General features: G+C 51.4%; 13 protein-coding genes across 13 annotated transcripts; 6 read left to right on the top strand and 7 right to left on the bottom strand.

The window, feature by feature from the left end:
• Window positions 1–965: 965 nt before the first annotated feature.
• On the top strand, window positions 966–1,582 carry BDZ99DRAFT_368959 (NAD(P)-binding protein; the record flags this gene model as incomplete). Its single annotated transcript, XM_033714786.1, has 2 exons — window positions 966–1,113; window positions 1,164–1,582. Coding segments are annotated over 2 exons (567 nt in total), but the record flags the coding sequence as incomplete, so codon positions are not given.
• Window positions 1,583–2,032: 450 nt separating this feature from the next.
• BDZ99DRAFT_464035 (NAD(P)-binding protein) lies at window positions 2,033–3,413 on the bottom strand. The gene has a single exon (XM_033720214.1). It carries the CDS (start codon window positions 3,212–3,214, stop codon window positions 2,060–2,062), a length of 1,155 nt encoding a protein of 384 aa, XP_033575098.1. The 5' UTR covers window positions 3,215–3,413; the 3' UTR covers window positions 2,033–2,059.
• A 394-nt stretch (window positions 3,414–3,807) lies between these two features.
• On the top strand, window positions 3,808–5,535 carry BDZ99DRAFT_572044 (fumarate reductase/succinate dehydrogenase flavo protein-like protein; the record flags this gene model as incomplete). Its single annotated transcript, XM_033728160.1, has 2 exons — window positions 3,808–4,581; window positions 4,633–5,535. The coding sequence occupies 2 exons, from the start codon at window positions 3,808–3,810 to the stop codon at window positions 5,533–5,535; spliced, it is 1,677 nt and encodes a 558-aa protein (XP_033575097.1).
• A 240-nt stretch (window positions 5,536–5,775) lies between these two features.
• BDZ99DRAFT_534055 (NAD(P)-binding protein) lies at window positions 5,776–6,964 on the bottom strand (the record flags this gene model as incomplete). The annotated part of the gene is made up of 4 exons (XM_033726528.1): window positions 5,776–6,354; window positions 6,417–6,602; window positions 6,670–6,870; window positions 6,919–6,964. The coding sequence occupies 4 exons, from the start codon at window positions 6,962–6,964 to the stop codon at window positions 5,981–5,983; spliced, it is 807 nt and encodes a 268-aa protein (XP_033575096.1). The 3' UTR covers window positions 5,776–5,980.
• Window positions 6,965–8,598: 1,634 nt separating this feature from the next.
• On the top strand, window positions 8,599–9,231 carry BDZ99DRAFT_534054 (uncharacterized protein; the record flags this gene model as incomplete). Its single annotated transcript, XM_033726527.1, has 3 exons — window positions 8,599–8,791; window positions 8,869–9,098; window positions 9,190–9,231. The coding sequence occupies 3 exons, from the start codon at window positions 8,599–8,601 to the stop codon at window positions 9,229–9,231; spliced, it is 465 nt and encodes a 154-aa protein (XP_033575095.1).
• A 606-nt stretch (window positions 9,232–9,837) lies between these two features.
• Window positions 9,838–12,293, top strand: BDZ99DRAFT_418935 (uncharacterized protein). Its single transcript, XM_033716873.1, has 3 exons — window positions 9,838–10,016; window positions 10,100–10,443; window positions 10,587–12,293. Exons 1-3 carry the CDS (start codon window positions 9,858–9,860, stop codon window positions 12,112–12,114), a joined length of 2,031 nt encoding a protein of 676 aa, XP_033575094.1. The 5' UTR covers window positions 9,838–9,857; the 3' UTR covers window positions 12,115–12,293.
• Window positions 12,294–12,323: 30 nt separating this feature from the next.
• BDZ99DRAFT_464033 (catalytic LigB subunit of putative aromatic ring-opening dioxygenase) lies at window positions 12,324–13,539 on the bottom strand. Its single transcript, XM_033720213.1, has one exon. The coding sequence runs from the start codon at window positions 13,302–13,304 to the stop codon at window positions 12,441–12,443; it is 864 nt and encodes a 287-aa protein (XP_033575093.1). The 5' UTR covers window positions 13,305–13,539; the 3' UTR covers window positions 12,324–12,440.
• Window positions 13,540–13,995: 456 nt separating this feature from the next.
• Window positions 13,996–16,451, bottom strand: BDZ99DRAFT_445291 (alpha/beta-hydrolase; the record flags this gene model as incomplete). Its single annotated transcript, XM_033717923.1, has 9 exons — window positions 13,996–14,329; window positions 14,381–14,519; window positions 14,589–14,923; window positions 14,972–15,047; window positions 15,100–15,295; window positions 15,349–15,422; window positions 15,531–15,877; window positions 15,953–15,989; window positions 16,116–16,451. The coding sequence occupies 9 exons, from the start codon at window positions 16,449–16,451 to the stop codon at window positions 14,145–14,147; spliced, it is 1,725 nt and encodes a 574-aa protein (XP_033575092.1). The 3' UTR covers window positions 13,996–14,144.
• Window positions 16,452–16,601: 150 nt separating this feature from the next.
• BDZ99DRAFT_445287 (uncharacterized protein) lies at window positions 16,602–17,534 on the bottom strand (the record flags this gene model as incomplete). The annotated part of the gene is made up of 3 exons (XM_033717922.1): window positions 16,602–16,970; window positions 17,033–17,396; window positions 17,448–17,534. The coding sequence occupies 3 exons, from the start codon at window positions 17,532–17,534 to the stop codon at window positions 16,699–16,701; spliced, it is 723 nt and encodes a 240-aa protein (XP_033575091.1). The 3' UTR covers window positions 16,602–16,698.
• A 304-nt stretch (window positions 17,535–17,838) lies between these two features.
• On the bottom strand, window positions 17,839–18,948 carry BDZ99DRAFT_418922 (uncharacterized protein). Its single transcript, XM_033716872.1, has 3 exons — window positions 18,629–18,948; window positions 18,112–18,578; window positions 17,839–18,057 (listed from the first exon to the last, which is right to left on the bottom strand). Exons 1-3 carry the CDS (start codon window positions 18,902–18,904, stop codon window positions 17,922–17,924), a joined length of 879 nt encoding a protein of 292 aa, XP_033575090.1. The 5' UTR covers window positions 18,905–18,948; the 3' UTR covers window positions 17,839–17,921.
• A 585-nt stretch (window positions 18,949–19,533) lies between these two features.
• Window positions 19,534–21,297, top strand: BDZ99DRAFT_572038 (aldehyde dehydrogenase-like protein; the record flags this gene model as incomplete). The annotated part of the gene is made up of 6 exons (XM_033728159.1): window positions 19,534–19,839; window positions 19,892–19,949; window positions 20,006–20,107; window positions 20,170–20,458; window positions 20,510–20,906; window positions 20,963–21,297. The coding sequence occupies 6 exons, from the start codon at window positions 19,534–19,536 to the stop codon at window positions 21,266–21,268; spliced, it is 1,458 nt and encodes a 485-aa protein (XP_033575089.1). The 3' UTR covers window positions 21,269–21,297.
• A 234-nt stretch (window positions 21,298–21,531) lies between these two features.
• BDZ99DRAFT_534045 (MFS general substrate transporter) lies at window positions 21,532–23,399 on the bottom strand (the record flags this gene model as incomplete). The annotated part of the gene is made up of 6 exons (XM_033726526.1): window positions 21,532–21,780; window positions 21,835–22,189; window positions 22,255–22,500; window positions 22,552–22,851; window positions 22,911–23,039; window positions 23,113–23,399. The coding sequence occupies 6 exons, from the start codon at window positions 23,397–23,399 to the stop codon at window positions 21,532–21,534; spliced, it is 1,566 nt and encodes a 521-aa protein (XP_033575088.1).
• A 725-nt stretch (window positions 23,400–24,124) lies between these two features.
• Window positions 24,125–26,289, top strand: BDZ99DRAFT_445280 (FAD/NAD(P)-binding domain-containing protein; the record flags this gene model as incomplete). The annotated part of the gene is made up of 7 exons (XM_033717921.1): window positions 24,125–24,315; window positions 24,369–24,618; window positions 24,684–24,853; window positions 24,912–25,439; window positions 25,499–25,747; window positions 25,806–25,875; window positions 25,927–26,289. 7 exons carry the CDS (start codon window positions 24,125–24,127, stop codon window positions 26,200–26,202), a joined length of 1,734 nt encoding a protein of 577 aa, XP_033575087.1. The 3' UTR covers window positions 26,203–26,289.
• Window positions 26,290–26,534: the final 245 nt, after the last annotated feature.

The following is a 26,534-nucleotide window of genomic DNA, read 5'->3' as shown; positions in this document are numbered from 1 at the left end:
CTCGATATGAGAAGGAGCCGCCATATTGTGAGATTGTTTCTCCGTCGGCGAAATCGACATAATGGCGGATGTTTATATCCAAAACTGGGGGAAGGCGAAGTGAATAGTCGAGTTGACACAGAGTGAATGTCAGCTGTAATAGCGTCTATGCTATATATTTGCAGGCGCACTAAAGGACGGAAGGATTTGTCGCCAATTCGGTATTTTCCCCAGAAAAGCCAAGTGCTTCCCCAAGTTCCCCGCAAATACCACGAGTGCCCCATGGGAGTGATTGCAAATAGCAATGATAGTCGAGGCCCGGAACCGTGCGGACTCAGACGTAAGCCAACCAATTAGATGATGTTGAGTCGACTAGTTCGTATGACATGGTACCATCCCAACAGACGCCTCATGGCATAAGATACGAATGTAGCCGGATAATACCGTAACCGCGGGCCGGATGGGATCAGGTCTGGGATCCAGCCGTACAGTCGGTATGCACTCAGCTCCGAGACCAGCATTCCCGCAGTGAATGATTACCTTTCACCGAGAATTTCCAGGACCGGGGTAGCTATTGCCTTGATATGCCGCTACCCGCTGCGGGAGGCCTAGACGTGGTTCCCGGGCCACATGAATTGCATTTGGCGTAGCCTCACCGGCTCGGATATTCCATCTCTGCATAAATCCATAAAACTGAGTATAAGTTTCACAAAGTTGCACACAATGTACTTCATTACCCCAGAACAAAGCTGTATTGAGAACCCTAGTCTCGACTGAACGCCCCAAATACTCCTGGGGAAGATTGCATCTGCAAAGTGACATCGGGCAAAGATCCCTTTCGCTTTTTATTCGCCCAATATTGTCTGCGCCAGTCTCATACATTCATTCATCATTTCCACACGACGCTACCTTATCGACAGTTCAGGTAAACATATCCAGAACTTCACACCGTGCTTAGCGCCACCATGGTCCTCGACTTCAAGGACAAGTTAATCTTGGTGACTGGAAGCGCACGTGGAATTGGACAAGCTGTTGCGGCCGAATACGCCAAATTTGGGGCTCGAATTATTCTGCTGGATATATTGGAGACGGTGCACGAGACAGCTGATGCTTTGAAGAAAGCGGGCCATACGGGTATGCAGAAAGCCATATTGACTTCGTTTCACGACTCACTCAATTTCCAGCTTATTCATTCACGGTGGATCTGAGCAGCGACAAAGGCGTAGCAGACCTAGGAGAAAAGATTATCAAAGAAATTGGTGTCCCGGATATCTTGCACAACAATGCTTTCTGGGCTCCAAATGGCTGCGTCGAGGACATCGAGATCGATGGCATCCGCAAGGCGCTTGATGTCAGCGTTTTGGGATACCTTCGCATCGTGAAGGCTTTCCTCACTCCAATGATCGAACGGAAGAGTGGATGGATTGTCAACACATCTTCCCCAAACGGTATCACACCACCGAGCAGTTATGCCGAGTACGGACTGCCCTACAACGTCTGTAAAGCGGCAGACATCTCCCTGAGCCAGGCCCTGAAGGCAGGCTTGCAGAAGTATGGAATTGGAGTTTCAGTGATATATCCGGATGCTACGAAAACGGGCGCCGCATTCAATGGGGGAAACGCACCAAAAGAATTCACCGATGCCATCCACGAGTACTTCAAGAACAACGGAGTGGCGCCAGAAGTAGCGGCGGTAGATTTCGTTGAGGGTGTCCGACAGGAGAAGTTTATGGTTTTTACATTCCCGAACTTCGATAAGATACTGGTAGAGTATGCGAAGAACGGGCTGGACCCTACTGCAGATTACAGTCACGTCATGCACGGATTACACTAGGTTACGATACGGCCGTACTGTTGATACAATCTCACCCCAAAAAGTCTTTAAATGAATCGATGGCATTTGCTACCATCTGAATTGTTCTCATGAATTTTCCCGTGATGTCAAAGCTAGCTACTTGATGTTTTAAGACTGGACATATTGTGAAAATGAAAGATTCTGGCTTACATGTAAGTGACGAGGGATATATTTTCAAAGCGAACGGAGTGAAGTATAGACTGCAATTACTGCTACGTATTTCAACTAACAACGCAAGACGATCTTGCCGGTAGCCTCGTTCGCTTCCATTCGCTCATGCGCCTTACCAACGTCCTTCAAGTCATATACACTATCCAAGAACTGCTCCTTTTTGTATTGACCACTCAGGATCTTCTCCACAGTGTCTGCCAGTACCTTCTTCGCAGGTTCATAGTCCTCATCCAGGGTGGTGTACGTAGTCAACTTGCGAGTCGTTGGAACGAACGATGCATTGAAGTTCGGGATCGACCACACCTTGCCCAAAATACCCATTGAAACAACGGTACCATACATAGCACACGCGGGAAATGCGATTGGCTTCAGCATACCAAGTCCCACAATCTCTAAAACGGTATTCGCACCTCCCGGGACTAGCTTCTTGATCAGGCCCGGGTCTGCCAGCAGGTCTTTCTCGAGCACGACGTGGTCGGCTCCCGCATCCTTCAGCTTCTGAATCTTGCTTTCTTGCCTCGTGCTTGCAATAACGGTGCAGCCCACATTCTTGGAAACCAAGATGCCCCAAATACCCACGCTACTGGTGGCTCCGTGAATGAATACAGTGTCGCCTGGTTTCGTCTGGCCTGCGTGGAATATCGAACCATATGCGGTCCATAGACCCATGGGCACTGCTCCAAGAACATCCCACGGAATCTGCTTGGCGGAGTCTGGAAGCGGCCAGATTCGCTTCTTGTGGCAGATGGTGTACTCTGCATAAGCACCGTCGTAGGCCTTGCCGCCACCGTAGGCCCATGCACAAACGGCGTCGCCAACCTTGTATCCGCTGTCAGTCCCGGCTTCTGCGATTTCCCCAACAAACTCCTCGCCTATAATCTTCGGGTGGTTCTCGTGGAATTCGTCGATAAACATGCCGAACTCGAGCTTGGACACGTGCTCCTGGTTTCTTGCGCGCAGCTCGGCGCGATTCAGTCCTGCGGCATGGACGCGGACCAGGACCCAGTCTTTAGATGGCAGGGATGGCCTCGGATAGTCCGTAACGTACGTGAAACAGTCCGAAGGCTTGGGCTTGGAGAACGCGCTGAGCACGCTCGCGGCCATGGTGCCGCTGGGGGTGTTGGTCCAACTAGGCATCTTCTTCGCTGGGTCTTCGAGAGTTGGGGTGTCCAAGCTGATTTGAGTAGTTGTGAGAGCTGGAAAGGCCATAGAAATAATTCGATAAATGTGATAACGAAATGGGGTTTGAGACTATATCGGAGAATTCGTCTTGCTCGTGCGTAGATAACTTTGGCAAAGTCGAAGCAATGAAAGACTTATCAGGGGTGTGAAAGCCACTGGAACGCTTGGGAAGCTTTGATAAGCCGAACCTACTGATCTGGAGATTGATGGATTTAACGGCTTTGGACTGCCTCCGAAAAGCGTGTGTTAAGAATTTGACTTCCGGCACGGATTATGGTCATGTTTCATCCGTTTGCGATTGCAGATATCCGTGCCGGCACTTTCTCACCACCAGCGGACGTTAGAATTGGGTAGCCGATATACTAGTACACCAAAATCGCGTGCGGGGTAGTCTAGCGGGGAACCCATATCGCGCATTGACGCTTCGGATCCGGGGTAAATGTCATAAAATTGTGCACGCTAACACTTTCACATATTATGTCAGCCACGTGCGACTTCATCTCGTTGCGGGAACTTAAAATGAGAAATATGCATAGTACGCTAGTTCCTGCTTTTTATCGCAGATAGTCAGGCTGGCTTCAAATCTCATATTTTTCTAACTTTTCGTCCTCTTCGCGACAATGGCTTGGGACAATGAATACGATGTCGTGGTCGTGGGCTCTGGTATTGGTGGCATGGGAGCAGCCCTTACAGCCGCAAAAGAGGGCGCAAAAGTGATTGTACTTGAGAAGTTCAACCAACTAGGTGGTGTAACGGCCCTTTCATCGGGGCAGCTATGGCCAGGTCCTACTCACATCTCGGAGGAGGCTGGAATCAAAGACTCACTTGAAGATGCGAAGTCGTATATTGAACATTTGGGCCAAGGGCACTCCACGCCGGAGATGCGCGACCAGTATTTTGAGCGGAGTCGGGAGTGCATTCGATACTTCACCGACAAGATTGGTCTCGAGCTCGAGGTTGTTAGAGATTTGCCAGACTACTACTATCCCGCCGTGAAGGGATCCGCGGTCGAAGGACGGTACCTGGAAATTAAGCCGTTTCCCAGCGAGAAGCTGGGTGAGTGGAAGGACAAGGTGATGACGTCGCCATTCGGATTCTACTATAGCTACTCGACCTCGGGTGAGTTCATCAAAGCCCAGATTCGGAATGGAGAGAGTATGGGGGCATGCATTCAACGCCATGTTGCCAAAGATGAACGATGTGCGGGTTCGGGATTAGCCTCCGCACAGGTGTATCAAGCGTTGAAGTTGGGTATTGACCTCCATACGGATACGGAAGTCACTGAGTTGGTGATCGAAGACGGAGTTGTGACTGGCGTCGTTGCTCGTCTTCCGGGCTGCGATCATCGAATCCGGGCACGCTTAGGAGTGGTATTGGCTACAGGAGGCTATGACGTGAGTTCGTTCAATCTGAAGTATCGCATCACTTTTACTAACTTTCGGAAGTGGCGAAAAGACTTCGTCAAGAGCTTTGACGCTCTTCCAGAAGCAGGAAACATGACCATGCCAACAATCACTGGTGATCACATCGTTATGGCTTCCAAGGCCGGAGTCCTCCCCATGCCAAGTCGAACTCCCACGCAATCACCGATCTTCATTGGCTATAAGGTGCCGAGCGAGATCATATATGGACGACAAGCTAGTCGTCTACACACTCCTGGGTACCCTCACACGATCGTCGTAAATAAAAAGGGACTCAGATTTGGAAATGACTCTTTTTACCCCGATATTGCGACCAAAGTGAGCCGTTTCGATGGACAAGAGCAAGGAACGCCAAATTGGCCAGCGTGGATCGTTTTCGACCAAGATTTCGTTGACGATCACAACCTTCTTCCTGGATTCCCTGGTCAACCAGTGCCTGAAGGCGTTGCGACCAAGACCGATACCTTGCGCGAATTAGCTGAGGCTACCGGCATTGATACAGAAGGACTTGAAGCAACCGTGAACCGATGGAATGGATTCTGTAAGACAGGCAAGGATCCAGATTTTGCCAGAGGAGAGGTGCCATGGGGCCACATCATGACCGGAGACTTCAAGAGGAAGTATCCTAGTTTTGGAGAGATCGAGAAAGGTCCTTTCTACGCTGTCCCACTTGAGCGTGTCACGATGGGAGTACCCACGGCAGGCTTACCAATTGACACCAATGGCAATGTCATTGATGCGGCGGGTAAAACAGTTCCAGGCCTCTATGCAACTGGAAACTCTGCGGCATGGCGGGATTGGGGAGGGGGGTACAACAGCGGTATTGCCATGAACCGGGGCTTGCTTTATGGCCACCTAGGTGCGTTGCATATGATCAAGACCAGATCTGGGAAGGCTGTACCGAATGGGAAACCGAATGGGAAGTGATCTTTCTTTATCATTTTGTAGCCAGGAAGTGTGCAGATAGTCCATGAAACTTTCACTTGTGCATCATTTGAACCATTCATACGATTTCCAGTACGAGTTGACGATTTCAAATGACAAAGTCAATGACGTTGTGAAGTGAATGAACCTGGACGACCCTGAACGATCTTGATCGAACAAGTTGATGATTAATTAGACAGTTGTAGCACACTAATGCAGATAGAAGACATAAATGCCATCTATACCCCGCTTGCTACTGTCAGGTACGTCTCTAACGCAGGAAAGTTAGGAGCTCTACAGCTGCTACAACTCCTTTCCTTCCTCTAGATCAATAAGAAGCACAATACAATTAAATTTAGCTCGCGAACTGGCATACAACGCTACGCTCCCGTGGCAGCTACTCTTCTCTCAGATCACCTTCACCAACCCAGCTTCCTGATACGGCAATCTAATACACCGTCCCCATCAAAACTTTCTTCATCAACTCATCCCCCCAATCCGGCTGCTCCCTCTCATAAAAGTTCCCCTTGCTAACCTCTAGAACCTTTCCACCGGCCTCCGGATCATTATACAGCTGCATTGCGGCATCGATAATATTCCGCGTCGTCGTCCACACATCATCCCCAAACGGATTTACGCCCCCAGGCACAATCTCCACAGCCGTCGACTCCGTGATGTTAGTATTCACGGGACCCGGCAGGATCGTGCTGACCCTGATGTTCTCTCTTGCGAGTCGCCGTCCAGCGCCGCGCACGAGGCCGACAACGCCGTGTTTGGCGGCGCCGTAGGTGGGCATCGCGGCGTTGGCGTAGATTCCCGCGGCTGGAAGGGAAAGGTGAGTTAGCGACTGGCTTGCTGATGGCGAAAGGGAGTGGCTGGCTTACCTGAGCCAGTCACGAGGACGAAACCGCCCGGGACAGGGTTCTTGCGCGTGTAATGCATCGAAAGATACACCGAGTAAATCGCGCCGTTCAAGTTAACTTCGGTGGCCTTGTAGCTGGGTTTCGGTGGGGGAAGGGTGGATTCAGCGTAGAAGTTGGTAGGATCTAGAATCCCAGCATTCGCAAACACTTCGACGCTCGCAAGTTGTCAACAAGAGGATCTATGCTGGATGGCTTGGAAACGTGGAGTACTGACCGAAGTCCAGGCGGTTCCATTTCTCGAACGTGCTTGAGAATGCTTTGAGCATGCCATCGTAGTTTGAGACATCGGTTTTGTTGAAAATCCCGCTGGTGGCCTTTGCGACTGCAGCGCCGGACTTCTCGTTGATGTCTGCGATTGAGACTTTCCAGCCTTCGGAGGCGAGGTATTCGACGACGGCTTTGCCCATCCCGGATCCTGGCTTTTCTTAGTATGAAGTGGTAGTGGAGAGCTTCTGGAAATTACCTCCACCTGTGACCAATGCCACTTTTGCGTCTGTTGGTGACGACATGCTTTTTGGAGTTCGTTGAGACCTGAAGTTAATAGTTGGGCGGATGCTTTAGGCAAAACTGTACTATGTGTCGTCTCATGGGAAAGCTTAATGCGAGAATCTATCTTAGTTTCTGAAATCATCTGCACGCCTAGCTCTGTCTACTAGCCATATTACATACGTACCCCGCGTGCGGGCACCTGTACGGCTTCGACATAAGTTCCTACCCCGCAGTAATAACGTGAGCATAGAGGCTAAGCTAGGCTTTGAGTGCTTCCACGATATCGGGTAGCGTGGCTGCAAGTTCGAAAGCTTCATGGAAGCTTTTTTATGCTTCGTGCCAGCCAAACCGGTAATCCTTTGGAATAACAAGTTCCCTACTTACTCTATCATTGACTAGAGAAGTTTCGGGTCGTATCCTAACTACAGAATGCTGCAGTCATAGATTTCAGACTGCCAACAGTGCCACCATGTTTGCCGACTTGGAAGTTCAGTCTCATACAAGGGGAATTATAGAACGTAGGACGGCTGAGAACGATTCCAATTCCCCGAACTCGACTGAAAGATACTTCAGTGATACTTGCAAGTCCGAAGCAAACGAATTGCGAACCCTCGCTTAGGGAGCCACTCAGCACACTTCCACTTTGATCCTAAGCTTATGACAACATCTGAGAAAAGCTTAGTATGTAAGCACCAATTGAATCGCAAAACTACCAGCCACCTTGGTCTAGCTCAACTCTAAGAAGAACAGACGTCACTCGGCTTGCCCAATAGAGGTGGGAACCAGGTTGAAGAGACCCACTTCACTTCACTGAAGCGAGGCTAGCGCTGGGTACCGGTTCATAGCTATTCCGCACGGAAGCGAAGATGCCTTCGAGTTTCCGTAGAATTGAACTTCGCTCCACATGCGTATTTGATCGAGTGAAGATACGGTGATGAATTGATGTTATCTCACATGTACTGATATGTGTTGTGTAAGCAACGAATGGAACTTTGCCGCTGTGGCACATTGATATCCTGACATATTCAGGCATTGGCCTCGGGGTGGCTAAATTCGGCATCTCTTTCATGTGAGATCCTTCTGTGTAATTACAGGAGCCAATGTTTGCGAGCAAGGCTATGCCAATTGCTGGAATCTCTGAAGGGAGTTCAAAGGCGTCTGGTAATAACGATGTTGAGAGGAATTGGCTTCCACGACTAACAATGAACAAGAAGTGCTCTACGAGCCCGAACAAGTTATCCCCTCATTTGACCGATTATCACCGAAAAGAGCTCCTGAAGGTGGATATACATGCGGAGCCGATCTCGTCATGCTCCTCGTGACCCAGGAAACAATCAAGATGGATTCATGCGAAACACCAACACAGCTCGCTAAGGCACGGTGCTACCTGGGTGCTACTGCGGCTACCGCTCGCACAGTGAATGAATTGCCCCATTGGCTTCACCTTAATAGAATTACCGGGTCAGTCATGCAAGCCTTCGGATGATCCACGTAGCCGTAAGGAGGGACGGGGCCAAGCAACTCCCGTGGGAGCCGACATGGTACAGAGATATCAAGACACCGCTCACCTGTGAGCCTAGCCACCTACTGTCCTCTCTGTATTGAAGGACGCAGAGCTTTTCTCCCTTACTCCCACATTTCACGGACTGGAGCCATGGCAGAACTCGCAACCACGAATACGGAATGGCCGTCAATCGGCGTTGCACCCAGCACAAAACAACTCTTGGACGACTTTTTCGTGATTCTAGACGAGGACACACCAGACGCCGGGGAGAAGCTGGCCACCAGAATCTTCACGCCTGACGGAACTTTCATTACATCCAGCGAGAAATTCACAGGGTTCGACGGTATGTTTGAGCTTGCCCGTTTCCACTCCAGGAAAGAAAGCTCCAATGCAGCTCCGCAGCAGGCTGACTTGCGATAGAAATCAAAGTTTCGAGAGAACACGCCTACGACGTGGTGAAGGAGCGGGTGCACACACTGATCAAGGTATACACAAGCACGGACGACGGCTCAGACCTGCTCGCAATCGGGGACGCCAGCATCGTGCTGCACAAGAATGACATTAAGATTGCTGGCAACCTGATTGCGCGCATAGTCCTCAAAGACGTGGGAACCGACAACGTGCGCATCAAATACTTCCAGGTGTGGGGGGTAAGTCTGAATCCGCAGTGCAGCAGCCGTGCCGAGTCACGTGATGTGCACAAACCTTGCATAGACGCACATTGCTAATCCGGCTGCACAGGACTCCGGGCCGATGATCAAGGCGTTGCAGGCCGCCGCGTGACGTCCGAGCGATCCTGGGTTGGTCGTCAAAAGCTGCAAATAGGCGTCTTGTCGAAATCATTGCATATACCATCTTGATCGGTACAAAGGCGTATACCTGTGAAATTTGACACTAGACACTGCAGCTGCACTCGTACCGACCGAAGTACCATTCTCTGCTGACTAAAGCCAAGACTGCGAAAGCCCGCCCCGCCCCAGCTCCTCCCGCGTCCCCGGACCCCGGAGCACTGACCACCCCCTGTGCGGGGAACCCCAGCACACCCCAGTCGCGATCCCCAGACTCTCCCCCTTTGATTCCAATTCGCACGAAGCGCCGCCCACGGCCAAAGCCGCCACCGTCCAGCCCACCGCCCATGTGCCAATTGGGCCAAGGCCTCCGTCCACGGGTCTAGCGCCGAAAGATTCAGTGCGGCGGACTGAGAGTCGAGACGAGAACACGACTCTCCGCCATATGACCCGCTCCCTCCCACCACCCACTCACAGTGCAGCAACGACCCTCACAGATCGCGAAAACGACGACTCCCCGCGCTCTTTTCTCTTTGCATGCAGCTCCCCGGTGGCTAACGTCGGCTAAGCACGCTCTAAGCGTAGTCTGGATACAGGGGTAGCTTCACTGCATCATAAGGAATGCCGGAGCCCCGCAAAAGACGGCCGGCAGCCATGGTAGCTATCAGATCGCTCATGTTGACTTCCAGCGACAGCATTGGCAGCGAGTCGCCTTACTCGGCCCGTCCACCGTCGCTCGTCCAGCTCCCGCTGAAGATAATCGCCTTGATAGTCTCATATGTGAGTGCATCGAGCCACAGGTTTTGCTCATCCGTGTCGCCCTAGAGTTCGTCCGCTGACTTGCGATGTTTGCTGCTATACAGATAGACACTCCTGCAGACCTTGCGCGAGTATGTTCAACATGTCGGGTCCTCAATTACATGGCTGTGCCACTTCTCTACGAGACTCTCGTCTTGAGCACGGGCGAAGAAAGCCCCCATAATCAGAAGCTGCCAACCGGTGGTCGTGGAAGCGCTTTCGCGACTGGCCTCAATTCACTGGTCAGAGGCAGTCTCGGTCCAATGGTCCATTCTCTTACATTACGAGGCGTCTGGAAAGAGGATACCATCCAACGACATTCCAACGACTTCGTCATGGATCGCCTCACGATTCTGAATATTGCCGTAAGAGCTGCACTAGACAAGACGACAAGATTACAACAGTTCAGGTACGTGAATTGCATCGAAATTGGATTGGATTTCTACGTCATCCGCGTCATCCGCTAGCCCCCAGGTATCGATAGCTGGATATGAACGTATTTCGAAACGAATCCAACGAATTTTGCAGAGCGCTGACCTAATTCGCTCACAGCTGGGAACTCGATATCAGAATGCTGGACACCGTGTATCTGGGTCTAGCGAATTTGAAAATCTCAGAGTTACATTTGCGATTTCCGTCAACCCGGGGCACGCAGCCTGTCACTGTTGTCCCCGTCATGCCGCACCTCGTTGCCTTATCCGTGACCAACATCGACCCTACACTAAATCAGGACGATATCTCGACTCTGCTTTGCAGCAAGAAGCTTCAGGATCTGAGGATGCAATGGTCGCCTCGAATGGTAGACTCCAAAAAACCCTGCGTCCGACTTCACGACTACTTTAAAAAATCGACTGGGTCATCTCGACTCAGAATCAAGAAACTGGCTTTTCAGAATCTCCACACTGAGGCCACCGACGATCTGTACCAGGCGATAGATCAAGAGCGCATTGAAGAAGTCACCATTTTGAACAGTTCCAGTTGTACCTTTTCGATGATCTTCCACAACCCCTCTGCCAATTCTCGCCACCCATCACCAATCGCGCAACCCGGTTTCAAAGTCATGAGACATGACAAGATCTCCAGGGCTCACTGCGACTTCTTGGGCTCGATGATGGGACTTGAACAAATTTATTTCGTCAACCACGACGCGAGATACTACATTGAGCGGCCCTCTGCATCCCCGCCGGCAATTTTCAGGCGAGGTTCGGTAGACCACGACATGGATACTATCCGAGTGCTCCCCAACGGCACATCCCACCCCTCACCAACATTCGCCGACGACCCCAAGACTCAAAGCTACCTCAAAGACAACTACTTCACGACGATCCTCTCAAATCACGGGCAGTGGCTGACTCATCTCCTCCTCTCCGCGACATGGCACCTCTCCACCTCGATGATCGCACGCCTTGTGCACACATGTCCGAACCTCGTGCAGCTCGGATACGCGACTGAAACGTCCAGCTTCGACACCATGACTCTACTGATACCCTTTCTCCGTAACCTAGTCGCGATCCGCCTCCTCGTCCCCATATACCCCCCTAATTCCAACAGCGGGCCGCCCAAACCCGTAAAGGCAAACACGCATGGCCTGTTAGTTCCACTGAGGTCGCGCCCGCTGTGCGAAGTCGTAGAACTTGACGAAAGTGTGCACATTGAGAAGATTGGTCTCACGCTGGGCGACAACGAAGCATGGGGCCACCTCAAACTCATAGGACTCGGGTGGAAGTCTTATGAGTTAGGTGAGATATACGCAGAGCCACTGATAGGATCGCGGCCGCCTTCTCTTCCCGGGACACCCACGGCGCAGCCGAGAGTGACCCGAAGGACGTCTACGCCAGCTGGGAAACCACTTCAGTCTACCCTAGGCAAACGGACGCGCGAGCTTAGATCGACGTCCAACTCGTCGCTAAACGAGAATTCAAATGGTGTTCCTTCTGTCCACATTCAGAATATGGATAAAGAAATGGAGGACGCGCCACAAGAGACCGAACGATTTGTATGGAGACGGAGAGTGCGACCTGTAGGATGGGATGTTCTCAAACACTGGAGTATTTGGGCAATGGACGGATCGGAAATGTGAAATGCCGGTTGGGAAAAGATGTTTACATAGGCGTCTTGGGGACTTTGGCGTCATGAGGCAACACGGCGCCCTTTCAATCACTTCGACGTCCGCAACGCAGCATAGCTAGGAGTTAATCCATTTTTCATCGCGCTTCAAAAATATCACTTACACATATCTCACGTGTTGTTAATACTCTCACTTAGGTCGAACTATTATGTGATCTAACACTTCATTTTTATAGATGTAACATGATCTAGCTGTACTCCCAATTCCGAATCTGACACCACACCCCCTAAAAGCATGCTATCTCAAATATCCACCCCAGAACTACCAGCACAAGCCCCCTACCAAACATAACTCGTCATCTTCGTCCCAAAAAGATCCCACGTCCCCAACAACGTCCCCTTATCCCCTCCACTCGCCCCAATATTCACAATAAACGGCATGAAATGCTCCGCCTTCCCGATCGGCTGCACAACCTCGTTTTCCGGAAACCAATCCCGCCACGTGAGCATCAGCCTCCGCCTCTCCTCCACATCCTCGGTAAACGCCACCTTCTGCAACGCCGCCTCAAACGGCCTATTATCTGGTGCGTCCTTGGCGCCCGGCACGCCCATGATAGCGGGGATGACTGCATCAAAGTTGTGGTAGCTGGACCCGCTCCCCAAGATAACCCAGCCGTCGTCGCGGAAGCTCTCGAGCGCAGCGCCGAGCTTGAGCGCCTCGGGCGTCTCGCGCTCGCCCATGTTGCCCGGCACGCTGACCTGCACGATGGGCAGGTCGCCGTCGGGCCGCAGCAGCTTCATGGGCACCCACACGCCGTGGTCCCAGCCGCGCTCGTCGTCGAGCACGCAGTTGAAGCCTTGCTTGTCAAGGCGCCGCTTGATCTCGTGCGCGACCTCGGTGTCGCCGCGGCTCTCGTACTTGATCTCCCACGCTTCGGGCGGAATGCCCTCGAGCCCGTCGATGTAGTCGTAGTAGATGTGCGGCTTGGGGCCCGAGGAGATGTGCGGCTGGTCGGTGACCCAGTGCGCCGTGACGAGGATAACGCCCTTCCAGCCATCGAGCACCCAGCGCGTCTTCTCGCACAGGTCGACGAGCTGCAGCTGGAAGGGGGCGTTGAGGATGGCGAAGGGGCCGGCGCCGTGCGAGACGAAGAAGGAGGGCGCGCGGCCGGTCTTCTTTGGGGTTTCCTCTGTGACGGCCATTGTGCTTGTTTCTTTCTGGTCTCTGGGGCTTGTGCTTGAAGTTGCGGGTTGTAGATGTGAGATATTGAAGTTGACGATGAGTGAAGAAGTTTGACAGTAGAGATTTATACGCTTGTGAGAGGTTTGGCGGATGTATACGAATACCTCCCAGGCCACCGGCTTTATCAGCGCGCTATTGGTCGGATACTACACCCAGCCGGCGTCGCGATGCTTTCTCCGCCCTGCTTGCGCCTCGACCCATCACCTCACCCTTACGCTCGCCACCTGCTACGGCAGGCTTCGCATCGTCGAAGATGCCGTCCCGCACCCATCGTCATGCGCCCAGGCGACTCGAGCGCTATCCCAGTCTCCGTATCACGGGCGCGGGGTGGAGGAGCTCATGATGGTTATCAGTGGGGTCCAGGGCGGAAGGCAGGGAGGTTTCGGGTTCCGCCAGCTCCGCAGGGCACCGACCCGGATCGCGGATGCTCGCCGGGAGCTGGGGACCGCGCTAGGGCCGGCGTTCTGGAGAGTCTAGAACGGCAAAAGCTGGGGATTTGGGGTGGCGTTCTGCGGGGTACCGGCGCGGGGCGCTGCCACGTGGGGAAGGTCTAAGCTTATGTCGACGACTGGGATCGGGGTGTTTTGAGACATGCAGATTGTGCAGAATTGTGAATGTTGAAAACACGGCTGTAATGTTCGATTGGCGTGTATTATTTGCCTCTATGGATGTATCTGGTGTCATGGGGAGTGAATCAAGTACCCCTTTTCTCCAGGGAAAGCATCAAGCTATCTAACAGTGAATTATCTTTCCAACTCATATCTCTCCCCTGAGTCCTTCTCTCCCATGAGAGCGCTTCATCAAACCTCCCTCATCAACTCGTGTTCCTGCATCGACTTACTCGTCTGTTCCCACGTCTCAGCCCAGAACTGCATTCCCTCCTTCCTAAAATCATCAGGTTCAATCCTCGTTTCGTTTGCCTTGAAGATGATGTTCTCTCCTCCTTCACGCTTATACAGCGGCCATTTCAAGCCGCCAACATCCACTATCTCGCCGTCAGCACTTCTCTCCTTTCCTTCGCAAGCAAATCACTTACACCCATGATTATTCGGATCCCTCGTCGTCACAAACGAGATCCACATCCTTGACATTAACTCTCCAAGCCCCACATGGCCCGGATCAACCCCAAAGTGATTGACCAGCTCCGGATCGGGGATATTAAAAATATACGCAACCTACCACCACATTAGCCAACCCCCTACCTTCCCCCCTTAAAATCTTCGAATCTGCAAATCTTCACTCACATCCGTAAAATGCGCCACGCCCACGGGATGCTCCTCCACAACTCCAAACTCCACCCCATGCACCGGCTCCTGCTCAAAATGATACGAATACACCTTCTTCCCGACGTCTGCGAACTGCTGCGCCACATGTCGCCGCCCGGCCTGCATCAGCCAGTCGCCGATCATCGCGGCGCCGCGCTTGTACTGGTAGCCGTGCTCTTCGAAGCGCTCGGGCCCGGTTTTGAAGGGGCAGCCGTCCGAGGGGGAGTCGGGGTAGGCGGAGAGGAGGCGGTCGGCGAGTTCGGGGGGGAGAAGGGGGGAGAGGATGCGGTATTCCGGGGGGTGGGGTGCGCCATCTGGTGGAGTTAAGGGTAGGTTCTGAGATGGAAAAGAAGTAGACGTACTTATCAAGAAATCCCGCAATTGCTCGGTCGTGTTAAAGAAGCCTCGAGGGCCGTGGGTGGGGCATGTGCATTCGTCCTGTGGGGGGAATTAGTGAAAGCTGGCTTCGTAGCGGTGCTCTTTGGGTTACCATGTTTGTGCCTATCAGGATGTCTACTTTGGCGAACTGTCCGTTCTCCATTAGCTCCCATGGCTCTTTTTGAAGGAAATCGCCGTCTAGAGTAGGATCCCAGAAGTATTCCAGCAGGTGCCCCACGAAATAGTCAAATAGCTTCTCCGGTGGGATCTCCCGGAGGCACTCGAGTTTGCTAGGCGAAGTATCGCATCTTGGTTCTTTAGCATCAGCAAGCTTGGGACTCGAACTTGAAAAATGACTTACCCCATCTCCCCTGCCAATTCATTGTAACGTTTGGTATAAAACTCGTTTGAAGTGACTGCAAGTAAATTAGTCTCCTGGCGGGACCCCCTTTTGGACCTGGTTGACCTACTCTTCTTCCCATACATGCTTCCGCTCTATCAAACATTAGTCTGGTGAGCATCTCCTAAGGGAAAGCGAATCACCTGTAGTATAGCACGCTGAAACAATCCCTTCTCTGCAGCATCCCCTCCATGACCCACGAGCTGAAACCCAGTCGACCACGCCCCCGCGGACTCCCCCGCGAGGGTGACCTGCCCCGGATCGCCCCCAAACGCCGCGATATTATCATGAATCCACTGAAGCGCTAGTCTCTGATCTTTCAGTGCTGCATTGAAGTCCGTAGATTCCATATCTCCCCCAGACAGAAACCCAAAGCCTAGCATACGGTAGTTTAGAGATATGCCAATCATCGGCTTACCCATCTCTACGGATTGGCTGACGAGGTAAGAGAGGTTGTAGCGCGGGTCCGCGGAACCCCCTCCGATCCATCCTGTCTCCAATATTAGCTTCTTTTGCCATCCAGTTCCAGAGTATGAATCAGATTGTAGATACTGATCAGTCATACCTCCTCCATGAATCCAGATAAACACAGGAAGCAGCTTCTTCCCTGGCGCCTTCTCAAGGACCTGCTGCGCTATTCCCCCCTCTTCAAGCCACGAGCCCAATCCCGCATATTCCAAGCCTTCAGACACCTTCTCTTTCAATCCAGTCCATGCGTTTTCGTAGACGCCGCTCGATTCCGCTGGCCTAACTATGTTGAGAAATAGGCAGTCTTCGTCCAGTGGGAGACCGTCGGAGAAACTGCTCATACCGTAGCATGATTTGCCGTATGATGTGACTTCTTTTACGCCTTTCCAGGTAACATTGTAGGGTTGCGGACGTGCGAATCGGAGATTTTTAGTTGGAGGGAGAGCGAATGGTATTCCTAGGAATGCATCTTGGTTGAATTTAGGGAGGTGGAGACCGCCAAGGGTACCTAGTTGTGTGTTTACTAAGGGCTGTTGTTCATGGCATTGTGAAAATGACGCGAGGGTGAAGAGGGCGGTTAGTAAGGATAATCGCATTGTGAAGGAATGCATGAGCCGTTGCTGGCTCAATATTAGAATATCGCGATTGAACCCCACGAAAAGTTTGGCGGAGTTAAGAAGTAACCTCGAGGAAATATATTCAAGATGCTGTCATTCCGCCGCGGATCTGCCCGTTCCGAGGCACCGGCACACGAGCCGAATGCATATTTCTGAGACTAAGCTCTACTCCGCACTTTCACCGAATTTTCATGTCTGGAAGAGCAATTGATTATCCGACGTGAAGCTATTCGAACAAATGCTCAATCTCCTCGAATCGATGCCACGAGCTCGTATTCTTCCCCTGAAACACAGCAACCTTCACCACAACGTCCTGGAAAGCTTCCGCCTCGGACTTTGAAGCCCCCAGTCTTCTTAAACTCTTCATATGCACAAACGTTGCGATCTGTGCTCCCTGCCCCATCAGAGCCGCGAGGATGCACATCTCATTCTCGATGGTGCCCAAGACGGAAGTGTCGGCGAAGAAGTAGCCGTACTGAATGAACTTCATTGTCCAAGCTATATCCGCCACAAATTAGTTCAGTGACTCTCAAACTCTGTGAAGTCGAGGATGTTCATACCCAGGTCTGGGTTTGTAGACAGCGACTTCCTGACCACCTCCCCATCATCTGCGAGCTCCCTTTCGATCCAGTCCTGGCCCCGTGCAGATACTTCATCTGGATGAAGATTCGCCCGGCGCTCAGATCTTTCGAAATCTGCGGCAGCATCTCCAGGGGCTTCGGCGCTGGCAAGCGAGTAGTATGCTGGAAAGACTTTCGGAAGGCCCAGGAGCGTCCATGTCTTGATAATGACTTCGCGGAGGCGGCGGGATACGTTTTTTCGTGCTTCACTGCTAGAGCCAGGTCCTAGCTGCTTGATCGCGTATTTGTAAAGAGCCGCGAAGTTTTCTCCTCCATCTGTTGCTAGCAACGCTGATGCCTGGGACTGTCAGGTGAAGTGCGCAAGTTGAGATGGAGAAGGTGTTTGAGTTACGACTGGGATGTACCAAGAATCCTGGGGAAGCGATTCTGGAAACGACTTTCGAATAGTCTCGAAGAGGTCTTGAATTAATGTGGTCGCCATTGGCGCTTGATGTTTTCGTTCGAGAGTTCACATGGAAGGTGTATATGGTCAACTTCATGCCGCGCGAACTTTCATCTAAGAACCCAGAGATCATGTGAGTGATCGGCTTCGTCGATTCCGAAGTCCGTTCTCGCGGATAAATACCTACGTCTCCCTCTTCAGAGTAATAAGAGCGATCAAAATTAGATTGACAGTCACGTGAGGAGCACGTGCCTGACGGTGAACATACTCCAGAAATTCACGCTTTTTAGATTTCATGGCAACGCAAAACGCTTTAAGTTGTAATCTAAATTTGGATTATATTACCATTCATTGATTTGCAGCTCATGTTGAGCTATGTGGTAACATTCACGATTGAGCTTTCTCAGCTGCTTCGGATAGATATATTTACTCGTCAAGCACGACCTTGGTGCGGATCTTGCCGAGCTTAGCAAGCTCGACCTCAACGACATCCCCGTTTACCAATCCAGATTTATAACCTCCCTTACCCTGGGCCGCAAACCATTCACCGCCGGAACATGTTCTTTAATATGAAGTCAGTAATCAGCCAAATATTGCTCGTAGTAGAATGTCTTACCCAGAGAAGACGACCGTTCCGGGAGCAACAGTATGGCCCACAGACATGTTCGATAGAATCTCGGCAACATTGAAGATCATGTTCTTCGTGTTGCTCGACTGCTTCACCTTTCCATTCACTGTGGTTTTCAGATCGAGCTGCGGCAGGTCTCCCACCACGCTCGGGTTCACCAGCACCGGCCCAACTGGAGTCCAGTCATCGAAGGCTTTCGAGTAGATGAAATTCATCTTGCCGAGTACTTTGCCAGGACGAGGCGAGAAGTCATTTCCGACTGAGAAACCAATGATGTGCTTCGACGCTTCCTCCACGGAAATATCCCTCAGGGGAAACCTGTCCGTTTGGAATACCATTTCGCCTTCGTAGTCGAGGCATTCTTGTTGCACCTTGTATACCCTGACATCCTGGTAGGGCGCAGCGATTGACTCGGTGGGTCGGTAGAAAATGTAAGGAATTGGGGCGGCAAGATCCTATGAGAAATGAGCATTAATAGACGTGCAATAGGACCTAGAAAGCATACTGCAAGATGGAATTGCGACTCCTCAATGTGATCGCTGTAGTTCAACCCAACGTTGATGACAATCGGGACGTTCGCAACCGGCGCCAGGAGATCCTTCTTCACCACTTCGGCGGTTTCGCCAGTGTACTTGATGGTTGCATTGACTGGATCACCGCTCGCAACCTTCACCTTGAATGTATCAGGAAGGTCTCCGCCATCATAAGAGTCGACTAATTGGCCAAAGGTAGGGATTCCGTTGTGGTAGAACCGCACAAGATGAGTCCAAGTATCGGCCATTTTGATTATTTTCTGAGCTGGGAAATTTCACTGGCGATATCTTGAAGTGAATCACGAGTCTGAGCAAAATATCCAATAGCCATGGCATTCTTCTCGCTCTATATGTAGTCTTGCTTGCGCCATTCCGCGAATTTATTCCGCCACACGTGACATCGAATTCGCCATGGCCGGCCAACCCTAGACCGAAGTCGATCCGTTTTATCCGACATATCCTCCATAATTTTGGTGCTTAGAAATGCGGGGTGAAAGAGGGGTGCTTGCAGTGTAGCTTGTGAGGATCCAATGCGATGGTAGCGGGCCGAGCACCAATGCTGGAAGAGGACGACACCCGGTGGAATATCGGAACCACGAGGAAGCCAGTATACCCGGACCCGAACTATAAGTTCAAGCAGACACAACATAGTTTGCGAAGTGGCAAAGAACGCGAAAGTACTGTATTCATTGGCCATTTGCCTCCTCTGATTCAGCCGGACTTGTTCTCATGCTCTAATCTCCGTTTCTACTCTAACACCAGTCAACGTATTGCAGGCTTGCAGCGTTTCGTCCGAACACCTGTCTAGCATTTTTTCTACAAATAGGTTGCTTCGAGGCTTAGGACTTTAAAGCACTCTGGCATATTCTCGTTCATCATGGCACCCGCAAGGACGACCGAGGTTGATTTCACTCAATTCTACAACATCGTCAACGGTGAGAAGCGAAGCAGCAAGGAATTCCTCCACGGGTTCAACCCATCGACTCAGCAGGATCTATGGGATGTCCCGATTGCGAGCGCTAAAGACATTGAGGACACGATCCAGGCCGCGAAGACTGCCTTCAAATCATGGAGCAAAACGACCCTCCAGGAGAGATCGGTCCTGTTGAAAAAATATGCGGCGGCCATCAAGCCATATCTTGGGGACCTTGGAGATTTGGTCATGAAGGAAATCGGCAAGCCGGTTCGTCAAGCTTCCAAGCTTCAATGAATTCACTTCTCACAATACGCGACAGAAAGGCTTTGCTCACCATGAAGCTCATTATGCCTGTGCCGAGGCTTTTGAATTTTTCAGTATGTTACGATGTTCCAAGCATCCTTCGTCTTAGATTGTGACCTAACGAGATCAGCAAACTTGACGCTTGAAGATGAGGTAGTCCAAGGCGAAGACCGAGAGTATGTCCTGAGATACCAGCCCTTGGGCGTGGTGGCTGCCATATGCCCTTGGAACTGTAAGCGGCCCCCAAGGTATCATTTTGACCAAAGTGTTTTCCAGTTGCTAAACAGCTTGCAGATCCTCTTGGACAGGCAACCATGAAGTTCCTCCCTGGTCTGATGGCCGGAAACACCGTCATCGTAAAGCCGTCGCCATTCTCGCCTTATTCAGCCTTAAAGCTAGTAGAGATAGCTCAGGGAATCCTCCCTCCGGGTGTTCTTTCAGTGCTCAACGGGAACGATAACCTTGGCCCGCTCCTGACCACTCACCCTTCCATTGCGAAGATATCATTCGCTGGATCAGTTGCAACTGGCAAGAAAATCGCAGAAGCGGCGGCGAAGACTCTGAAGAGAGTCACTCTTGAACTGTACGATCTTTCTAAGTTCTTTTTTCGAACATATAGCTGACAGTCTTGTAGTGGAGGAAATGACGCCACGATCGTTTGCAAAGACGTCGATATCGAGAAAGCTGCTCCTCAGGTTATCTTGGGCGCTTTCTTCAACACAGGACAAGTCTGCGCGGGAACAAAGCGAATCTATATCCACGAAGACATCTATCCCCAGTTCCTTGAAGCCATAGCGAAGGCTGCGCGGAGTTTCAAAGTCGGGGCCAGCGATGCGGAGGGTGTGACCATTGGCCCCGTCCAGAACGAAATGCAATATAACAAGGTCAAGAGCATTTTTGAAGACTCCAAGACGCAGGGACATAAGACTATTGGCAATGGGGCAGTCATCGATAAGAAGGGGTTTTTCTTTGAGCCCACCATCGTGGATCAGCCTCCAGCCAACTCTAGAATCGTAACGGAGGAGCAGTTTGTAAGCCTAAGCCGTCGGAATTTACACGTCCTTCTAATTGCTAACTTTTAATACAGGGACCGATTGTGCCAAGTATGCCCTGGTCGACGGAAGAGGAGGTGATTGAGCTCGCGAACGACTCGGAAATGGGCTTGGGCGCCAGCGTCTGGTCCAACGACTTGGATCAGGCTACACGAATCGCGAAGCAGCTGGATGTTGGGAGTGTTCACATTAACAGTATGGAGAAGGTATCCATCAAGATCCCCTTCGGTGGCCACAAGGAAAGTGGTATCGGTGTTGAAGGTGGACCAGGAGCCATCAAGACGTACTGCGATCTTCAGGTTCTGCATTACTACAAGGCTGGCGATGCGCAAGTACACTAGACGCTCATACATACAGCACATAATACATGCTTCATTGCTTTTCAAGCCATTGCCTTCACGTGATACTATTAGTAATGAAATTAAGTGTGCTGCGTGTGAAATGGGGTAATAAGCTTTTGACATTGGAAGCCTGTCCTTCAAGCCCCCGGGATTATCTCTATTCTATGATATCGTGGCTATTTACATATGTTTTAAAGCCTAGCCCCCAAATAGCTATCAATTTAGTCTTTGTGCAGTCAGCTTCCCCTTTCCGACGCGACTTATCAGTACTCCCTCTTGAACTTATTCCTTATTGCCTCGCCGTATCGATAGAACAGAAAGGGGAATGGCAACATCGCAACCCCAATAAACCCCAGGAGGGAGTTTCCCCACCCGTACCCCAGTTTGATGTACAGATTTTGTCCCGCGAGAGGTAAGAGCGCACCAAGAAGCGATCTCAGCAACGTTGACGCTGCAAGAGCTGACGCAGCGTATCGTTTGTACGAGTCAATCAAGTACGTCTGTACTGGCATCTGCACGCAAGTCATCAGCTTTCGAAAATCCAAGGAAGCATAGTTCAGCCTCACCATAGTACCAAAAAGCCCAAGCCCGAACAGCGCCGTCCCCATAATCGGAACAATCCAATGGACCTTTGCCTCAGCAGCCCAGCCATACCAGAACAGCCCGACAGGGCAGGCCCAACACGTCATCATCACTGTGATGAGTCGGAATTCAGCTTTAGGTCCGCCGTGCTTCTTAGCTAGGGCAATGGATATCCGATCGCTCGTGAATGCTGTCAAGACGGCGCCCGACAAATTACCTACGCCCATCCCGATGTATGCAAGACCTTGGATGCCTGTGTTGAAATGGTACTGTTCCGCGAAGACGGTGGGGAAGGTGGCGAAGAGGAGGTATAAGAACGCGAAGATGATCGCGATGTAACTGTAGATATGGTTAGTAGGCATCCCGAAATAGGGCGCGTCACGATGGTGGTTCATTAGACTTACACTGATAGGATAGCCACAATCGGGTCATGAAACAACATCGTCATTGGACGTCGTATGGCCGTCCAGAAGATGTCCTTTGGTGTCTTTTTGATGGCGAGTTTGGACTCGAGGTTCTGGTTGCCGGTTTCTTTGATGAGGCGCTTAGTTTTATTCGCGAGTAGTGTTGGAGCATAGGTTTCCCGTAAAAATAGGACTCCAACGACAGTTGAGACCCCAAAGAGGATAGTGAGAAACCAGAATACCCATCTACAATTCACTTATTAGCGGGATTCCGAATGAATAGAGGAGGTATCTTGCCTCCATCCTTTGGCTTCGGCCAGAAATCCACCACCGATGGGCCCTATCACGGGACCGAGTAGAGGGCCCATGGCGAAGATGGACATAGCAGCCCCTCTTTGGTGAACGTCATATACATCAACTATAGTTCCACCTCCATTCACTTGGGCGACGACACCTCCGCAGCCTGCTAGCACTCTGAATACGATGAATGCTCCAAGTGACGGAGCTTTGGCGCAACCGAGAGTGAAACCAAATGACATGAGCCATGATAACAAATAGACCTTGCGTCTTCCGTAGAGTTCTGATAGCGGAGCTAGTCTTTGAAGAGTCATTCAAGTGATCAATGCAGACTTCTTGTAAGAAATATGGGGACTTACACCAAGGGGCCGAAGGCAAAGCCGAGAATATAACATGAAACAGTAAATGATGATAATAAACGACTGTCACTGTGGAATTCGGCCATGAGAGCCTTTACACCTGGTGCTACCATCGAAGATGCCAAGGGTCTTGATATGTATAGTGTCAGTCACCATGGCCGTATTTGCGGTGGTTTCGCGAGTAGTGCTGTTGCAAACGTACGAAGTGAGAGACGAAGCTGAGATGATCCCAACATTGAGCAACTTCTTCCCCCTCGACCAGTTCCGTGGATTCTCAGGATCATTTTCTCCATCCCAATCTACGATGTTATTGTTGACCTCGGTGAGGCCATCTTGCTTTTCTTCCAGAGTCTCTGTAGGCTCTTGTTTCTCAATGTCCAATTCTCGACTCTCGGGATCATCCAAGGCCGGTTTCTCCACCTCCGTCAAGGCAATGGAAGCAACGCTGTTGAACTCCTTGGAAGGCTTTTCTTCAGCCTCGTGCGACATTTTCCAGAGTACGAGGCGTGGTCCGGGGTGGGTGGTTCAGATTGCGTCCGCGAATCCTCTGGGCAAAACACCACCCGCTCGAAATTTCGACTGCTAACCAAGAATCACCTGCTTCCAAAAGCAATCCCAGATCCGTACCACTGGAAACAAAAGTCCGATTCACTGACCTCGCGCCGACTGAAGCATGCAGGGTCCGTCCGGCAAGTGGGCTACTCGGCATACAGTCCAAATCCTATTCCCGGTTTGCGATCTAGATTGCAGCCACACCCGTCGCTTCAGCAGCTAACCTTTTGGTGTGCGGGCCCGTCTTTCTCAGAAAAAATAATCTGGGGGCCCGCCGGATGTATGGTTTCTATATCGGCATCTGAGCATTCCGAGCCCGGTACAGCTCTAGCGCATCGCTTGGAGCTGCGGGCTCGGCTGACCGGTTGGACGCGATCCGCGGTCAGTCGAGCATCATGAACACCTTCATTCCGCCTTTGGTCTGACTAGCTACCCGCGGTGCGGCGAAGGTCCTGAACATGGGGCGCAGTGGTAGCAGGAGGCACGTGAAGGCGGGCGGAGCTAGCTTGGGGACGCGCCTTTAAAGCATGGGTAGCTTCTGCATTTTGCTTGATCAATTCGTCTTTGTTTTTTGTACCTACTTTTCGAACACTCTTTGGACTTGAGATAGAGCTGGTAGAGAAGACAGTGTATTCAAGATGGCCGTCCCAGCATACAACCCCATGCACATCGATGGCGCCAATCCACACCCCCCAGACCCACAGTACCGCCCTGTAGATGACTACCGACGTATTAAAGTCATCTGCATTGGTGCCGGAATGTGTGGTATTACCGTTGGAGCATTGTTCCCCCAGGCGATACCGAATCTGGATTTGACGATCTACGAGAAGAATTCGGAGGTTGGAGGAACTTGGTATGACGATAGTACTTTGCATTTCTCATGCAATCCAGCTAACGGTTCTGAAGGTTTGAGAACCACTATCCTGGAGTCCAGCCAGATCTTACCCCGCACACATACCAATACACCTTCGCCAGCAACCCAAATTGGTCACGCTTCTACCCACCCGGCAAGGAATTCGAGCAGTACCTTAAAGACGTGTCCAAGCAATTCAACGTCTATAAGTATGTAAAGTTTGGCCACAAGTTCCAGACCGCGAAATGGCACGCGGATATCGGCCAGTGGGAGGTCCAGGTTTTGAACCTAGAAGATAACACGGTAAGTACTACTCATAAAAAGAGACAGCGCCCATAGCAGAGACTGATCACGAATGCCGACCGCAGGTTAAAACCGACTACGCCGAAATCCTCATCAAAGCCACTGGCTTCGTGAACGCGTGGGAATGGCCAAACGTACCCGGGCGCGAGAAGTTCAAGGGCAAGATGGTGCATACGGCCAACTGGGATGACAGCTACGATGTTACGGGAAAGAGTGTCGCAGTGATTGGATACGGGTGAGACAAATTCATATTCGCTCTTACAGTCTTACCTTCGCTAACGCAACCTCCACAGATCAACAGGCGTCCAGATCACCCCCGCTATCCAACCAATTGTCAAATCTCTCGACCACTACGTCCGCGGAAAAGTCTGGGTGCCACCAGGTGGAGGCACCAACTTCCAAGAGTTGGCTGAGCGAGGCGTAGAGAAAAACTTCGACCACCCCCGCTGGGAGCGCAAGTTCTTCTGCAACAACCCCGAAGCCTACCTCGCCTACCGCAAGAAGCAAGAGCAATGGACCAACATGGTGCAAGCCGTGCAGCTCAAAGGCACGGAAATGAACGCTCAATTCCGCGAGATGCTGAAAGAGAACATGCGGCAGACGTGCAAGGCCAAGCCCGAACTCGTCGATATCCTCATGCCGGAGTATGCGCCAGGCTGCAGGCGTCTAATCATGGGACAGGCGTGGCTAGAGGCGTTGAATAAGCCGAATGCGAATCTGATTCCGAAGGGCGTGGAGCAGTTCACGGAGAAGGGCATTATTGACACCGATGGGGTTGAGAGGGAGTACGAGGCGATCATTTGCGCGACAGGGTTTGATAAGTAAGTCACTATTGCGCCTGTGATTTTGAGGTTGGGATTTGAAGCTTACAGCATGATAGGAACATGGACAACCGAGATACCCCCTACGTCGGCCGAAATGGCATCACGCTACAGCAAGCCTGGGATCCCGACCCAGTTGCGTACTTTGGAGTCGCAGCACCGGATATGCCGAACCTGTTCATCATGTTTGGACCGAACTCGGCGCCGTTCGCTGGCTCGATCGTGCATACGTTCGAGGCCGCGGCGAAGTATATCATCAAGTGTATCAAGAAGATCCAGCTCGAGTACATTAAGTCCATGGTCATCAAGTACGTCCACCAAACTCCTGTTGTTGAAGATTTCGGCGTTGCTAATAGAACACCATAGGCAAAAGGCAGTCGACGCCTGGGTAAAGCAGGTCGACCACCACATGAGCACCACAGTGCTTTCCGAAAGCGTTGGTCTCCCAGATCTATACTCCACAAAAATCCACTAACTTTATATGTAGTGCTTCACCTGGTTCAAGCGCAACAAGCCCGAAGGCCGCGTCATTACCTCCTGGCCCGGCTCCGCCATGCACGGCTACTTCGGGTGGGAGAACCCGCGCTACGAAGACTTCGACTACGAGTCCTGGTTGCCAGAAGATGCGCCGCTGTCGTATCTGGGAAGCGGGTTTACGGTTGCAGAACGGGACAATGGAGATACCACGGGCTATATGTCGTACACTGATATCAAGACGGTCCTTCCGGTGACGGAATATGTTGAGGATACGCCGAGGTTGTAGGGGTTCTTTCTTGTATGATGTCGAGATAGAGGACGAGGGTTGATACTCCTATACTTCATATATAAGCGAATTTCATCTGTGTCTGAACGCTGAGTCGTTTGCGCTCTACTAACTGTGGCGGGTGAACTACTCTCGCTGATTAGCCTTAGGTCTTCTGGTAATGGGTCCGTGTTCACATATATGATACGCACGTAGCTTATGATGTCGAAACACCCCTGAATCCTACTGAAGCAAATGGCCACCTCTCCTAATTGCTAATAGTCTAGATCCTGCCCATGACGGTCTCTACGCTCTCCTTCTCAGCTCGAGAGCCCGTCTTCCCCTTCCCCTAA

The sequence above is a fragment of the Mytilinidion resinicola genome (assembly GCF_010093595.1).
Source record: "Mytilinidion resinicola strain CBS 304.34 unplaced genomic scaffold BDZ99scaffold_12, whole genome shotgun sequence".
In the NCBI taxonomy this organism is placed as follows: Eukaryota; Fungi; Ascomycota; class Dothideomycetes; order Mytilinidiales; family Mytilinidiaceae; genus Mytilinidion; species Mytilinidion resinicola.
Note: the sequence above shows the minus strand (reverse complement) of the source record. Positions and strands in the feature narration are given on the sequence as shown.

Bases quoted from the DNA above. Each gene is read 5' to 3' on its own strand.
- BDZ99DRAFT_464035 (XM_033720214.1), bottom strand. From the start codon at position 3,214: ATGGCCTTTCCAGCTCTCACAACTACTCAAATCAGCTTGGACACCCCA.
- BDZ99DRAFT_418922 (XM_033716872.1), bottom strand. From the start codon at position 18,904: ATGGCCGATACTTGGACTCATCTTGTGCGGTTCTACCACAACGGAATC. The intron at 18,579-18,628 runs GTATGCTTTCTA...CATTTCTCATAG, and splicing joins AGTCGCAATTCCATCTTGCA to GATCTTGCCGCCCCAATTCC. The intron at 18,058-18,111 runs GTAAGACATTCT...TTCATATTAAAG, and splicing joins GGAACGGTCGTCTTCTCTGG to AACATGTTCCGGCGGTGAAT.
- BDZ99DRAFT_464033 (XM_033720213.1), bottom strand. From the start codon at position 13,304: ATGGCCGTCACAGAGGAAACCCCAAAGAAGACCGGCCGCGCGCCCTCC.
- BDZ99DRAFT_418935 (XM_033716873.1), top strand. From the start codon at position 9,858: ATGCCGGAGCCCCGCAAAAGACGGCCGGCAGCCATGGTAGCTATCAGA. The intron at 10,017-10,099 runs GTGAGTGCATCG...GCTGCTATACAG, and splicing joins TCGCCTTGATAGTCTCATAT to ATAGACACTCCTGCAGACCT. The intron at 10,444-10,586 runs GTACGTGAATTG...ATTCGCTCACAG, and splicing joins ACAAGATTACAACAGTTCAG to CTGGGAACTCGATATCAGAA.